At 40.3% G+C, this 13,510-nt stretch overlaps 1 protein-coding gene across 1 annotated transcript in view; it reads right to left on the bottom strand.

Annotated features, from left to right (window-relative positions):
• Positions 1 to 4,355: 4,355 nt before the first annotated feature.
• Positions 4,356 to 13,510, bottom strand: part of kcnh8 (potassium voltage-gated channel, subfamily H (eag-related), member 8) — a 47,610-nt gene continuing 38,455 nt past the window's right edge. Inside the window, exons 12-15 of the mRNA XM_053489974.1 lie at positions 10,420 to 10,523; positions 6,861 to 6,970; positions 6,673 to 6,752; positions 4,356 to 5,061 (exon numbers count right to left, since the gene is read on the bottom strand). Coding sequence (XP_053345949.1) covers positions 4,810 to 5,061; positions 6,673 to 6,752; positions 6,861 to 6,970; positions 10,420 to 10,523 — 546 coding nt within the window. The 3' untranslated portion in view covers positions 4,356 to 4,809. The remainder of the gene's footprint in view (positions 5,062 to 6,672; positions 6,753 to 6,860; positions 6,971 to 10,419; positions 10,524 to 13,510) is intronic.

Here is a 13,510-nt window from a genome sequence, read left to right as displayed (position 1 = left end):
AGCTCAAACTTTCCCCCTTTGAAAACCCAACAAAGCATGTGACCTGAAGCAGCAGCCCCCAGGGTTGCATTTAGGCTAAGGGCCTGTGCACACTGCACTCCCCTGTCTGGCATCCTGCAAGCCAATGTCCCATCATCGAAAAACAAACTCGATGACCTCAGGGCCAGGGTTAAGTTCCAGAACGACATTCAGCACCGCAATCTTAGAGCCTGTGCTGACCAGCTACCGTAGCACTGGTGTTCACTGTCGTAATATTCACCTCTCCTTGTCTCAATTGGAAATCTGCACATGGATCAAACAGTCCATTATTGTTCCTGTCCCTAAGAAACCCCATCCTGCCTGCCTCAATGACTATTGTCAGTATCCCTGACCTCAGTTTGGTAAAGTGGCTGGTCATAGACTTCATCTCCTCACTACCTGATTCACAAATTGCTCAAGCGCTAATTCTATTTAACACCTTTATCACAACACTAACTTACCTGGACACTAGAGAGAGAGGAAATGTTAAAACGCTGCTCGTTGACTATAGTTCAGCTTTTAATACTATAATTCTCTCCACACTCACCAGCAAGCCAGGGGACCTTGGACTCAGTCTCTCTCTGTGTCAGGGGATCTCCAACTTGGACCTGCAGTCCAAGGTGCTTAGAAACCTAAACTCCTGCACCATAAAGAGCATCCTGTCATAGCATGGTTGATGAACAGCACCATTCAGGACAGATTTACCCAGACAGGTTGTCAATTAAACACACCACCTTGCCCATGTTTAACTTTAGTATAATTACACTGCTTTACATGTTTAACTGCATTATACTGGGTAGCAACAATAGAACCTAGCTATCTAAGCTACCGAAGTAATGAAAGACACAGTGCTGCTTCAGTGCTTGACATTCGTATAATAATGTCAAATCTTCTCTCTATCAACAAGTCACGCCATCACGCCATCATGTCCAGGGCCTCATATTCATTAGCTTCAATAACTTAATGAACTCTGTGATCTCAAATATTTATTTTTAGCATCTGAAAAGCCTCAGCTCCCTTGAAATAAAAATACAAGCGTGTCACAGCAGCTGCTGCCGTAAACTCACCAATACTGAAAGTTATTCTGTGGACTGTACATTTATTTATTCATTATTAATTCATGCTTTAATACTGGTAAAAAAAATAATAATAATAATAAAGATAAACATTTTAGTTTTCTGCAGAGAAAAATCTGTACTAAACTTGTACATTCATGTTATCCAACAGCATCAACTTCAAATGTGTTTAAAACACTTTTAAATCCAGTTTATCAGAAACTCAGACGAACAGATAGCTAAAAAAAAAATTAGTTTCTTGTGTCGAGTGCTTGAAGTTTTGTACTTAAAATACAATTTATAGCACATAATAAGTTTTTCAACCTGAGTAAAAATAATGAAGTGGTAGCTCTACCTGTAGTGGAGTACATTTATAGATAAGTACATGAACTTTTATCGCGCAGAGAACATTTATCGTCACTTCTGTCTCGGTTAAATTGTTCTTCTTTTACAGCTTCACTCCGGGTGATCCCATACTGTCTGAGTTCTGTTTCCGTGTCTCTTAGACTTAACTTAAAGACACCTACTTTACTTTACACACTCCAAAACAAATCCCTTGATGATTCTCTCTATATGATTCTCATACCACACATGGGAAAATGCAACTACTAAATGTTATGTTTGTGTGCAGAATCTCTCATTTTATGTGCTTTTGGCATTCTCAGTAGAGGAGGACAATGAAATTGGCAGTTGGATTGTTGTTAGACTGTAAGTCGAGTATAGCACAAACGTTTTACTCATATGTGTGATATCTCAAATAATCAATACATTTCCTGTTGAATGAAGGTTGATTTCTGGTCATTCTGTGGATCATTCCCTTTCACACAGTTCTCTTGATCACTGCTTCTTTGACTTCATCCTCGCACATTTTGGTATCAGATTTGGTCTTTGATATGCTGTAGGACTTTGTTGGTGATTTTGTTGGCTCCTCCAGCACCACAACTTGAAGGCTTCTCCTGTCTTTCTTCTTGATCATTCAAGTCTCACGGCCGTATGTTGCCATGGGGAGGACGATCGTACTGACGAGCCTGGCTTTAGTTGTGGTGCTGATATCCTTACTTCTCCAGATGGCATTCATGCTCACCATTGCATTCCATCCAAAAGTAAACCATCTCAATCAATTTCTGATGTCATGTCATTTCGTTCTATTTTGAAACCAATGAATATGAAGTTCTGTACTGTCTTGATTTGTTCATTGTGGATGTTAAGCTGCATTTTCCATTCTCCAAGCCGCCATCACCTTCATCTATGTGATGTTCAAGTGCAACCCCACCTTCTCAACTCACACTTTATCCAGATCTTCTCTGCTTTCGGCCAGGAGGGTGATGTCGTCGACATACTGTATCTAAGATTGTTAATATTCACATTTTCATTTTTTTATGACTGCTTCTGCATACAGGTTGGAGAGTGGTGGCGTGCTATCTAAACAGATTTATTCTTTTGGTATGAAAAATGGAAAAAAGGAGAAAATGGGTGGAACAACGCCAAATATTAGTTTAACAGTTAACACTCGTACTAATTTATTAGCTTAATATGCTAATAACAATATTAAATAACAGAGCATTAATGTCATCCAGTTAAATACCCAGCAGGTCCAGGGGGTTATACGACCCGAGGGGGAGCATGTTTGGCACTACGCTGCTCCCTGGACATTTTACCCAGGAATACTCACCCTCTGCCCCCAAAAAACAGTGCCTGGGCAGTTCTCGGGTATCAGAGGTATAAAAGTACATCTTTAAGTTGCAATATTGATTTTCATAAGCAATATAAAAAAGAAATCCCAGTTTTATCCAGCAGCATATTAAGTCTTTCTCTTACAGTAAACAGACTGAGAAGACTATGACACATTTCACTTTCACACAAAGAAAAATTAAATTTGACCAAAATGCTACAGTAGTGAAACCTTTCATACATTTCTCTTAGCAATGTTAGCATTCATGGACTGGAATGATAATGTGCAATGTGTTTGCAAAATGCTATAATTAATGAATTATTGCAGTATATAGACATTTGTCAGTTGTTAAACCTAGGATGGACAAAAATCAGGATGATACAAACAAAAGTATTTCGGATACTTGCCAAGAAATGCTAACATACACATAAAAGGAAAAAGAAGGAAAGAGGAAAAGACAGTAAATAGTCAGACAGTGAAAGGTGAGAGCGACTGGCCAGCTTCCCAAGACACTCTCACATCCACACACACACACACACACACACACACACACACACACACACACACACACACACCATGTAAGACGCATCCCTTTAAAAAGAAACACAATATTGAGGTCACCGTCATGCTTTTGTCATGCCTACTGAATAACTCTATAATGAGTTATAAGTATACTCTATACACTAGCATATCTTAATGACCTATCATCATGCCACGCCCAATCATTTTACACATGCTCTTGAAAAAAAAAAACAGGAAAGAAATGAAAAGATTTTTGTGACAGCATGCATAAAAAGACAGTAAGTGATAAAGCTGTGCTAATAATGACAAATATGCACCTAAGGTTTATAAAGTTGGTCTCAGTAACTGACTGTATGTGTCAGTACAAACGATTCAGAGTTTGTGCAAAGCCTCCTTGAACATAAAACATTTCGGAAGCATCTTTAAAAAAATGTCCTTACAGTGGTCCTCAGAAGACTTCTTCCCATGTTAAAAGGATTTTTCAGTCCCTGTATTTCCCTTTCAGAGCAAGTCTATTCTGCATGGAAATTGAGATGTTTGTTTTGGTTGCTCTCACTATTGCACTACTTTCATTGTCAAACATGGATGAAATTCTTTCTACATTCTTTAAACAATATGACGGCATCTTAAAGATGCAATAATATCATTTTAAAGATGCAATTTTTAACATTTGATATTGAGATGTATCTGCTACTTATGCTCTGTAAAGCCTTCATTACGGCTGCGTATTAATGCTGCGCTGATTTCTGAGGCTGGTAACTCTAAATCAACATCTTCTTCTGCAAAGTTTTGGTGTTGTTTTCCTGGCATGGCCTTCGTTTAAAATCTCCAGTATTATACTAGAAAATAATGTAGAAAAAAAAAAAACACTAACTATTGAAGTGGGTCCAAACCTTAGACTGGTGCTGTAGTTAGTTAAAGCAGCACAACAGGGTGTGTGATGTACAGAATGTCCTTACGATTAAAATATCAAACTCGGCAAAAATGCATACAACATGAAGTGCATGTTACCGTCTGCAGAGGTGCCTCAATATAAATTATACTTTGTTCGAAATAAATTTGTGTCTATTAGAGGTCGAGGAATTTGTTTTAGTCTTGTGTATATTCAAAGAGATTTAAACCAGCATTCATTTAAAAATGGATGAAGCTGTGTATGATTCATTTCATTCCAACTTCTGTAACAATTAAACCTGGTAGCAAAATATTCAATGTGCATTAAAATATAAAATTCATGGCAACTCTTTCATGGATTTAATTTGCAAATCATCCACATTGCTCTGAGTCAGAGTTTACATGCCTCATGGTCTCAGTTAGGATTACCTGAAGATCAACATTTTAAGTTTTGCTGCACAAACCCAGGGGACTGTGATTGGTCCCTTGTCCAGTCTTCCATCACGAGGTAATGTTCCAGTGATCTGGAGTTTGCAGGCTTTGGGACCTTCTTGTTAGCACACTAGATCTATTAATGTCAAACTGGGAAAACAGAACAGAGGGGTATGGTCTATATGGTCTATAAAAGGTGTTATCCAAGGTGCAAACCACCTACAGTCCTTGTGTTGTAATTGTTGCAAGTCCTTCAGGAGTTAACCAAGTTTGCACCTGTTCAGAAGGAAGCTGTTTAATCCAAGGCATGACCTGGTCTTCAGGTGTAACACACTGTGTGGGGTGTCCTTGGCTGCAGTGAGGGCTATAAATATTGGCTTTTTGAGGCAAAGCCATCATGGACTCAATGAGAATGGTGAGGCTCCTCATTACACTGCCCAGTTCAGCTAATTCATGTCCAAGGAAGTTTACCTGCAATACATAATCAGCAAGCAATCAGGGACACCTCGCATTTCTTTGCACGGTTACTCATGTATAATTCATTCATCCAAAGAAATGTATAAACAAAAGTCTTTAACACGCTACCATTAATAATAGTAACCATTAAGTTCTTGTTATTTTACTGTTTAAAAATAGTATGACAGGGGTCATGCAAATTCATAAACACATGGGTCTCAATCTTACAAGTTATTAGTGGTGCTTGCAAAGCATCACTATTGTTATCTTGCAAAATTCTTCCGTACAAAAGTTTGGCGCGTAACTAGTCCCGCACCGTTTGTCATAGACCCATGAGTGAGGTGTCAAATCGTGCGGCTTATACGGGAATGGGGTGCTATGACTTTTATAAGGGGTGGGCAGTTACATTGAGACCAACTTTGACTGAGTCCCATGAGTGAGGTGTCAAACCGTGCGGCCCATCTTCGGGAACGGGGTGCTGTGACTTTTCTAAGGGGTGGGTGACTTAACATTGGGTGACTTAACAACCTACAGACTTAACATTGATTTAACTGTGGATCTGACTGTCGTAGAGACACTTTTTTGCATTTATCATCATGCTCATGAGCCACGCCCCCTAGCACCCTCATTAGCATGCTGTTAGCATGATGCTAACGCGATTAGCATTTTGCTAGCATGATGCTAACAAAATTAGCATGTTTCTAGCTTTATGCTAATTTCATCAGCACATCGCTAGCATGATGCTAACGCTATTAGCATGTCGCTAGCATTATGCTAACTTTTCGCTAATCACATGTATAGAATGGTCCTAGCATCATGCTAGTGTAATTAGCATGATGTTTAGCTGATTAGCATGGTGCTAGCTTGATGCTAGCTGTATTAGCATGTTGCTATCAAGATCCCATTGTCGTAGAGATATGGAGGGTCAGAGTTTCGCCACGGCAAGCACCACTCACATTTTCTTCAGGAAATGTACCTCTCTAGTTGTATATATGCAATTGCCTGAACATATACCCGTTTTATGTACGTCCTGTTGTGGTCAATGTGTTGAGACAAAGATCTAGAGAAGAGCAGTAAAAACTGTCTGCAGCTTTGAAAGTCATGAAGAATACAGTGGGTTCCATCACCCTTAAAGAGGAGAAGCCATAAGAGCCAAAACAAGCAAATGAGGAAGGAGGGCGGTGTCATTCAGACACACCTCCAGATGCCCTCATTGATGAACAAAGTCATTGACCTAATTAATAATATTTTAAGAAAACAAGACACTTGGCCATTTCCATCCGTCCTTTAAATTAAGGTGGTGGTGGTAGCATCAGGAGGTCATAAACAGTGTTTGAACAAATGTTTAAGTTAAAATACAAGACTGGTCGAAACCACACAGACTTAAACAAATAAAGAGCAATGACTTCAGCACATTCTGAATAAAAATCTGACTGAATGTTGCGAAGACAAATGGGAGATTCAGGTGTGGGATTCAGCTTAGGGTTCATCATGTAACTCACGAGACTGTGATTGTAGAAGCATTTTACAGAGTTGAGGAATTTTGGAACAAGTTGTTGTAGTACAACAAGACAAACTTGTAAATTGAAGTCAAGTAATGTGATATAAGCTTTTTTATATAAGTACCTCTTGGTCAAGGTGCCCTAACTGTCCTCTGGTCTCTTCTGATTTTGTTGACAGCTCAGCAGAGCTTATCTGCAGGATACCTGGAATAAACAGTGAATACAAATGGAACAAATGGTTTTACATATTTGCAATCATCAATTTATAATATATACAAACTTATAATTCCCCACATACTTATAAACATTCACCTGTTTTTTTGGTGGTATTGGCCAAACTCTTCTGATGATCAGGAAAGAAAGAGAATAATGAAGATTTCTCTGTCCCTGGACCTTCACTAGTTTCTGTACCATCAACAATCCTAAATACAAATGCAGACAAAAAAAAACATTCCAAAGTATGGCAATTTATTAGGCATCTCCTATTGAATTATAAAAATAATTTTTAAGTTCACACAGTTAAAGTTGTCATGTTCCAAATGTAATTATATACTAAAATATACTGCAAATCAGAAATGTGCACCACTGTTTACATGTTTATTCCAAAAAGACCAAGAAAATGTAAAAAAGTCAAAGTGGCTTTATTGTCATTTCTACCATATACTGTAAGTACAGTACACAGTAAAACAAAAGAATGTTCTTCCAGGGCCATGGTGCTATATAACACATAACTGGACAAGGCTACACATATTTAAAAAATAACTACATAAGGTACACAATTGCAAGAGTGTGCAAACAGTACAAGACAGTATACCAGACCATGTGTTCAGTGTCAGACCCTCCTTGTTCCTCTTCATCCACCTGAGACAGGAACAAGGAGGGTTGATAACCCAGACTGCCCTGGAAGGAGGAGCAACATAGTGAAGATGTGGGGAAAGTGTTGTTGGCATAACTGATCTGGCTCCAAAAGTGAGGTCCTGAGAGGTCATAAATCGTAAAGCTGTCTCAAGAACTTGATTGGTTCTCTTGGTTTGGCCATTGGTCTGGAGTGATATCCCAAAGATAAACTAGCAGTAGCGCTGACAAGCTTGCAGAGCAGAGAAAAGGCATCAAACCTGTTACACTTTTGGAGAATGCAGGCACAGGGGCACCCGAGATGGACCTTGGGTTGAGTCACTAACAAGGCTGAGGTCTTACAACAGATTGGCAGTGCCAGTGGTGACCATGAGCTCGGAGATGGGGAGGTGCAATGTGGTGTCTGCCTTAATCTTCTATTCCTCCTCACAACCGAAGGAGAAAAGAGTGGGTGTTCCAGATCAAGGCTTCCGGTCCCAGCCTGGAAAGCCGCCCAAGCGAGAATTGTCCAGGAAATACCCACATGCTACCGCACCAGAGAGCTAGGAGGAGCCGGTTTAGGCGATCACAAGAGGTGCTGTCAAGGAAGCTCGGGTGGCCTGGCCGCCGCCACCGCTCACCTGCCTGTTCTTGCATGCCAGTGGGGCACTGCCCACAGACCTCGGACTTGAGTGGAAAGGCATGAGTGGAATGGTGCCTTTGATCACCACATTGAGGACAACCGTGAGCACTGCTTGATTATCCCCCCCAGCACTGGAACTCTCAAACAGAAACGGATTTCGTAAAATGATGCGGAAGGAGAAAATACTGCTGCGTATTTAACGCAGCCCCACTCTGCTCCTCTGCCCACTATCACCGCTTACCAGCCTGTGCCTGACAGCAGGGCACTGCCCAGAGACTTGGACATGCATCCTTTAACTTTTCTCCCTTCTTTTCTCCCTTGTGGCTAAGTGTGTGGTGCCACCTGTGCATCAAACCCAAATCTCAACACTGGTGGAGAAAGCGTGCACAGCAGCACCTGGCACGGGCCTTGGGTTGAGTCCCTAACGAGGCTGAGGTCTTACTTGACAGTGCCAGCGGCAACCGTGAGCTCAGAGCTAAGGAAGGGGCAATGTGGCATGTGCCTAAATCTCCTATTGATCCTCGCTCACTCTCGAGCTCACTAGGTAGGATACTGCAGGTGTGTGAGGGGGTGGGGCCGCAGGGAATGGCCACCGGCTGGTGATTTATCAGCATCAATGGATCTCGGGCCTCTGCCAATGCTGAGGAAAGTCTATTTGCAGCACAGTGTTTTGTCTATCCTGTTGACGAATGGGGATTTCTGTGTGACATAGCGATGGGTAGTTCACTGATGTACAGTAGGCAGTCCTACCAGAAAACCTGGAAGCGGAGCATGAGGAGAAATCAGAAGAGAAGTGCAAAAGGTTTTGGACAGAATTACTACAACCACTAATCCAATGGTTAGCTCGTTTCCCAAATGGAGGGCAAATAAAAAGGAAATTCAAGCTAGGATGTTAAATCCCTGATGTGAAACCCTGCAAGAGCTTGTTTTTTTTTTAGCACAGAGATTAGTTCAGACATGTGAATCCAAGACACTGGTCGAAAACACAAGCGGGATCAATAGCCGGGTTATCCAGGAGCGAGAAAGTTAAAAACTGAAAACATTATCAAGCTTAAAGTCTGAGGTCATGCACAGAGGTAGATCTGCACAAAATCCAAGAAACAGGCAGGATCCTTCACAGCAAGTAATCGCTAGAGAGAAATCGCATGGGAAACAAAACAAGAGGCAGACTAGAGAGATACTCTGACAAGAAGTCTCTAGATTCTCCAGATCCTTTTAAGACCAGAAGTTGATTACCTGATTCGGGCGAGTTGGAACCAGTCAGTTCATGTGAGTTGGAGGGAATTGGTTCAGAAAGCTAAGATAAAGTCTGGAGTGGCCGTGGAAGTGCCAGGCTGGGTTGAGGGGGGGTAAACCCCCAATCAGTTCCTCCGTAGGTGGTTGGGGTTCCTGAGGTCATTAGGTTATAACGCCATTTAAGTGTAGTCCCCCAAGCTACTGTATAGCTACCCATCAGCGCTCTGGTAGAGCAGTGCAAGGTTACACAAACAAGAGAGGTTACAATGTAGTGAGACTCCTCAGATGTTAACTAGCCCTTGTTAATCTGCCTCAGCAGGCATTCTAATAAAGCCTGACAGGAAGTGCACAGGATGCTGTTGATCGAGTCATGGCACAGTCAGTTGGGCACAGTGGCAGTGAGTGGGCAGGTCTGAGCTGTTTTTTTACATCAAGTTATTTAAAAGAGCAGGAGAAGGAAATGTGTTGTGAATGTGGTTGTGAATGGGATATGCACAGTTGTGATGGAAGAATGCTGCAGCAGAATGATCAGAATGAGCAAGCAGGGTGGGAGCAGGCAGAAGATTACCTGGATAGATCTCTGGAGAACAAAACCAGTCTAAGTTAAGTTCCACATCCGATCAGCTTATATACAACAAATGTACAGTATATGCACCCAACACTCATACAATTTACAAACATCATTCATTACCAGTGTATAGATGTTTCTGGTCACAGAAAGCCTGACTTCCTATGACTTTTGCCATCATTTCACTGTTTTTTTAAAGGTTTCGAGCTGTCCATTATTTGCTAAGATTTTTCACCTACTGACATCTTTGACATAATGGAATGGATAAGAAGAAGCAAACACACATAGGAACTCACATATCAGCACAGTGAAGGAAGCAATAATTAGCCAATTTATGGTGACTCTTTTGCCACCCCAGAGACCAGACACTGCCTCTGGCTCGGCTCAGACACTGCCTCTGGCTCGGCCCAGACACTGCCTCTGGCTCGGCTCAGACACTGCCTCTGGCTCGGCTCAAACACTGCCTCTAGCTCGGCTCAATACTTACCACTTTTTAATTCCTTTTTTGCTTATAAAGTGCAGGGTTTTTTTCCAACAAAAAAGTGTTTCAACTGAGTAAAATATGTGTGTGTGTGTGTGTGTGTGTGTACCTGGGACTGAGATTAGAGGGGTCAAGTTTGGTAATGCAACTGTGATGAATGGAAAGTTCTTTATGCTGACGAGAGTTTGTGGTTCCATTTCTCCTCCACTCCACCTATCGGATAAAGAAAGATAACTCATAGTCACCCTCATCCTACCATCACATTTTATAAGTAGGATTTGTACTTTCAGACACATTTCCCATCTGAGGGCAATTACGCCACCACAAACAATTAATAAATGAAGATCTACTGTATATTTGTATCATTTATAATTAGACAACAGTTACAGTAGGTCTGACCAAGAAATCTGATGAGGCAAGAGGTATTCCATGTGTGGTGATAATAGAGCATAGCAGCACTGGGACATTTAACTATACAGTATGCATCACTCCACATTACAGGCATTTTAACAAAGATTAATCACACTAACTGTCAGTTACCAACATGGGTAAAATTAGATCCATTTGCAGTTTTGGAAAGAAGAGAGAGCAGCTGCCTCCTAAAAAACACCTTCAAGAACAGGCACAGAGGCACTTTCAGCAAGAAAACACATCTGATAATATTATACAACACGTTGTCTCCTTAGTAACTGTTCATAAGTTATTTCAAATTGCCTTCTTGTATTTATAGCTAGAAAGCTAACTAGCTTCTAAAACAAGGCTGAAAAACTTTAAACCCTGATCAAGGGCACTACTTGAAGGGCACTACTTGGAACAAGGGATTCTAACTTGTACCCTACACAGTGCAATAGCTTTATATTTAATAAATAAAAATAATAATAATGATATTATAATGAATAGTGTGTGGGACTTTTGTACAGGTCATGCTCCTGTGACATGGTGAGGACTTGGGCTGCTCCCTCAGGACCATATTATAGCTGGGCTGATATTCAGAACAACAGCATGACTGCAAGAGTGACTTATTATATAATGTTAAGTTCTTTATCCTGTTTATACAGTATGTAGTACATTTTCCAAGTGAATGCATGAGTTTTTTTTTTTAGTGTGACAATTTAAGTTTTTATGTTCAGTTGAGGTCTGAGAAAGGGAATAATGTTTTCCCATTCTGTACTTATTACTGTTTAATTATTGTAAAATCTTTTAATTGATTAATTCAGTCTTTTCCCGTGAAAGAAAGGGATAATTGTTATGATAATCATTCTCTCTGTCTTATTCTGGTGTTTGGGAGCTAATGGTTACTCTTCCCTAGTTATGCAAATTTAGCCAAAAGGATGGATCATCATGGGTCATCATTATAATCATATGCCAAGAGCTTACACAGTTTTATTAGCAGAAAGTAGTGTTTAGGATGACAGCTGACAGGACGTCCTGGAAAACCAGCTAACATACTGTACAGTATGAGCCTAAATTTTCTAAAAGTTCTCCTGTAACTCCATACATTTACATTTACATTTCTCTAGCAGATGACCTTATCCAGAACGACTTTCATAAGATCTTTAAAGTTTCCACCAATAACTATATCCTTATACTGGTTCACAAGAGCTACAACCAGAAGTACCATACTGCACCCAAACAAATTATGAAATTTACTTACACTTCAATATCTTTCATTACAGCACCCTGAGTAGCTGAATATGCACAAGCAAACCTGCTACGGGTTATATACGTACTGTAGGAGGGCCGTAAATTGGGAAAAAACACTTAGTACTGAAAAAACAATACATCAAGAACATACTCACTATTACTAAAAGAAATTACAGAGTTTATCAAAACATGACAGAACTCAAAATAATTCAACTCCATTTGAAAATGAGGTTTATTGGTAAAATGTACAATGGAATATTATTATATAGATTTAACAAAATGCTGGAAACACTGAACATCCATGATGCAAATCTTCTGTTCCACCACATCACAAAGGTGCTCTATTGAATAGCCATTTGATTACAGTGAGCTCATTATCATGTTCAAGAAACCAGTCTGTGATTATTTTAGTTTTGTGACATGACACTTTATCCTATGATCATAAAGGAATGGACATGTTCAGCACCAATCCTCAGGGAAGCTGTGCTCAACTGATACTAAGGGGCCTTAAGTGTGCCAAAATATCTTCCCCACACCTTTATACCACCACCTGCAGCCTGAACTGTTGGTACAAAGCAGGATGGATCCATGTTGTTTACTCCAAGTTCTGAACCTGATCCTATGCTGATGCCGCAGCAGAAATCTAAACTTTTTAGACCAGGTAATGTTTTTCCAATCTCCTATTATCCAAGATTGGTGAGCTCATGTGAATTATAGCCTCTGTTTCCTGTTCTGACAAGACAAGAGCGGCACCTGGTGTAAACACAGGAGAATTGGAGCGCAAAGTGATCAGTGTGCCAATTCAAAGTCTGTAGCACTAAATGGCTTTATTGGTGTCTGTGTGCAGAAAGAGGGATCATCTCTAGCATGAGATGGACAGAATAATCTACTTGCCTTTGTCTATGGCACCCCTTTGGTCTTCAGACTTCTAATAGAGGTAGTGTGAATGTGCACATATTAGTTTGTGCAGTTGTGATGTTATCTAATTCACATAAGAAAAAGAAAAGAAAAGAAAGAAAACCAATGGTTGTGCCATATGGCCTCATTAATGCACCCTCTGTCTTTCAGGCCTTTGTAAATAAGATCCGGTGGGACTGTTTGAAGAGTGTGCTGTCATATACGTCAACAACATATTGATTTACTCCTCATTAGAAGAACATGTCCAGTAGGTGAGCGCAGTCCTACAGAAAATCCTGGTTGTTAAATTAGAAAGTGGTTCATCAATCTTGCGTTAGGTTTCCAGGCTACATTCTCAACTGGAGGAAGCAGAGATGGACCAAACCAAAGATAAAGTTGTAATCTTTTTATCCACAACCACAAACTGCTAAAGTCATTTTTATCTATGGCTATACAGTCATGTGCAAAAGTCTAAACACATGCAAATAATTGCTGCAAATTTTCCAGACTACACTCTATACTCTACCTGGTAGATTAGGATGGCAATGGTTCAGAAGAAATATCCTACTGTAGGTTTCCTGCTAAAGGCATTTTAAATGTCTCTCAGTCTTAGATTTCTCTAAATAAAGCATCTTCCATTTGGGAGCGTACTGGACATT

The sequence above is a fragment of the Clarias gariepinus genome, chromosome 28, assembly GCF_024256425.1.
Source record: "Clarias gariepinus isolate MV-2021 ecotype Netherlands chromosome 28, CGAR_prim_01v2, whole genome shotgun sequence".
In the NCBI taxonomy this organism is placed as follows: domain Eukaryota; kingdom Metazoa; phylum Chordata; class Actinopteri; order Siluriformes; family Clariidae; genus Clarias; species Clarias gariepinus.
This window is presented reverse-complemented; position numbering and strand designations above follow the sequence as displayed.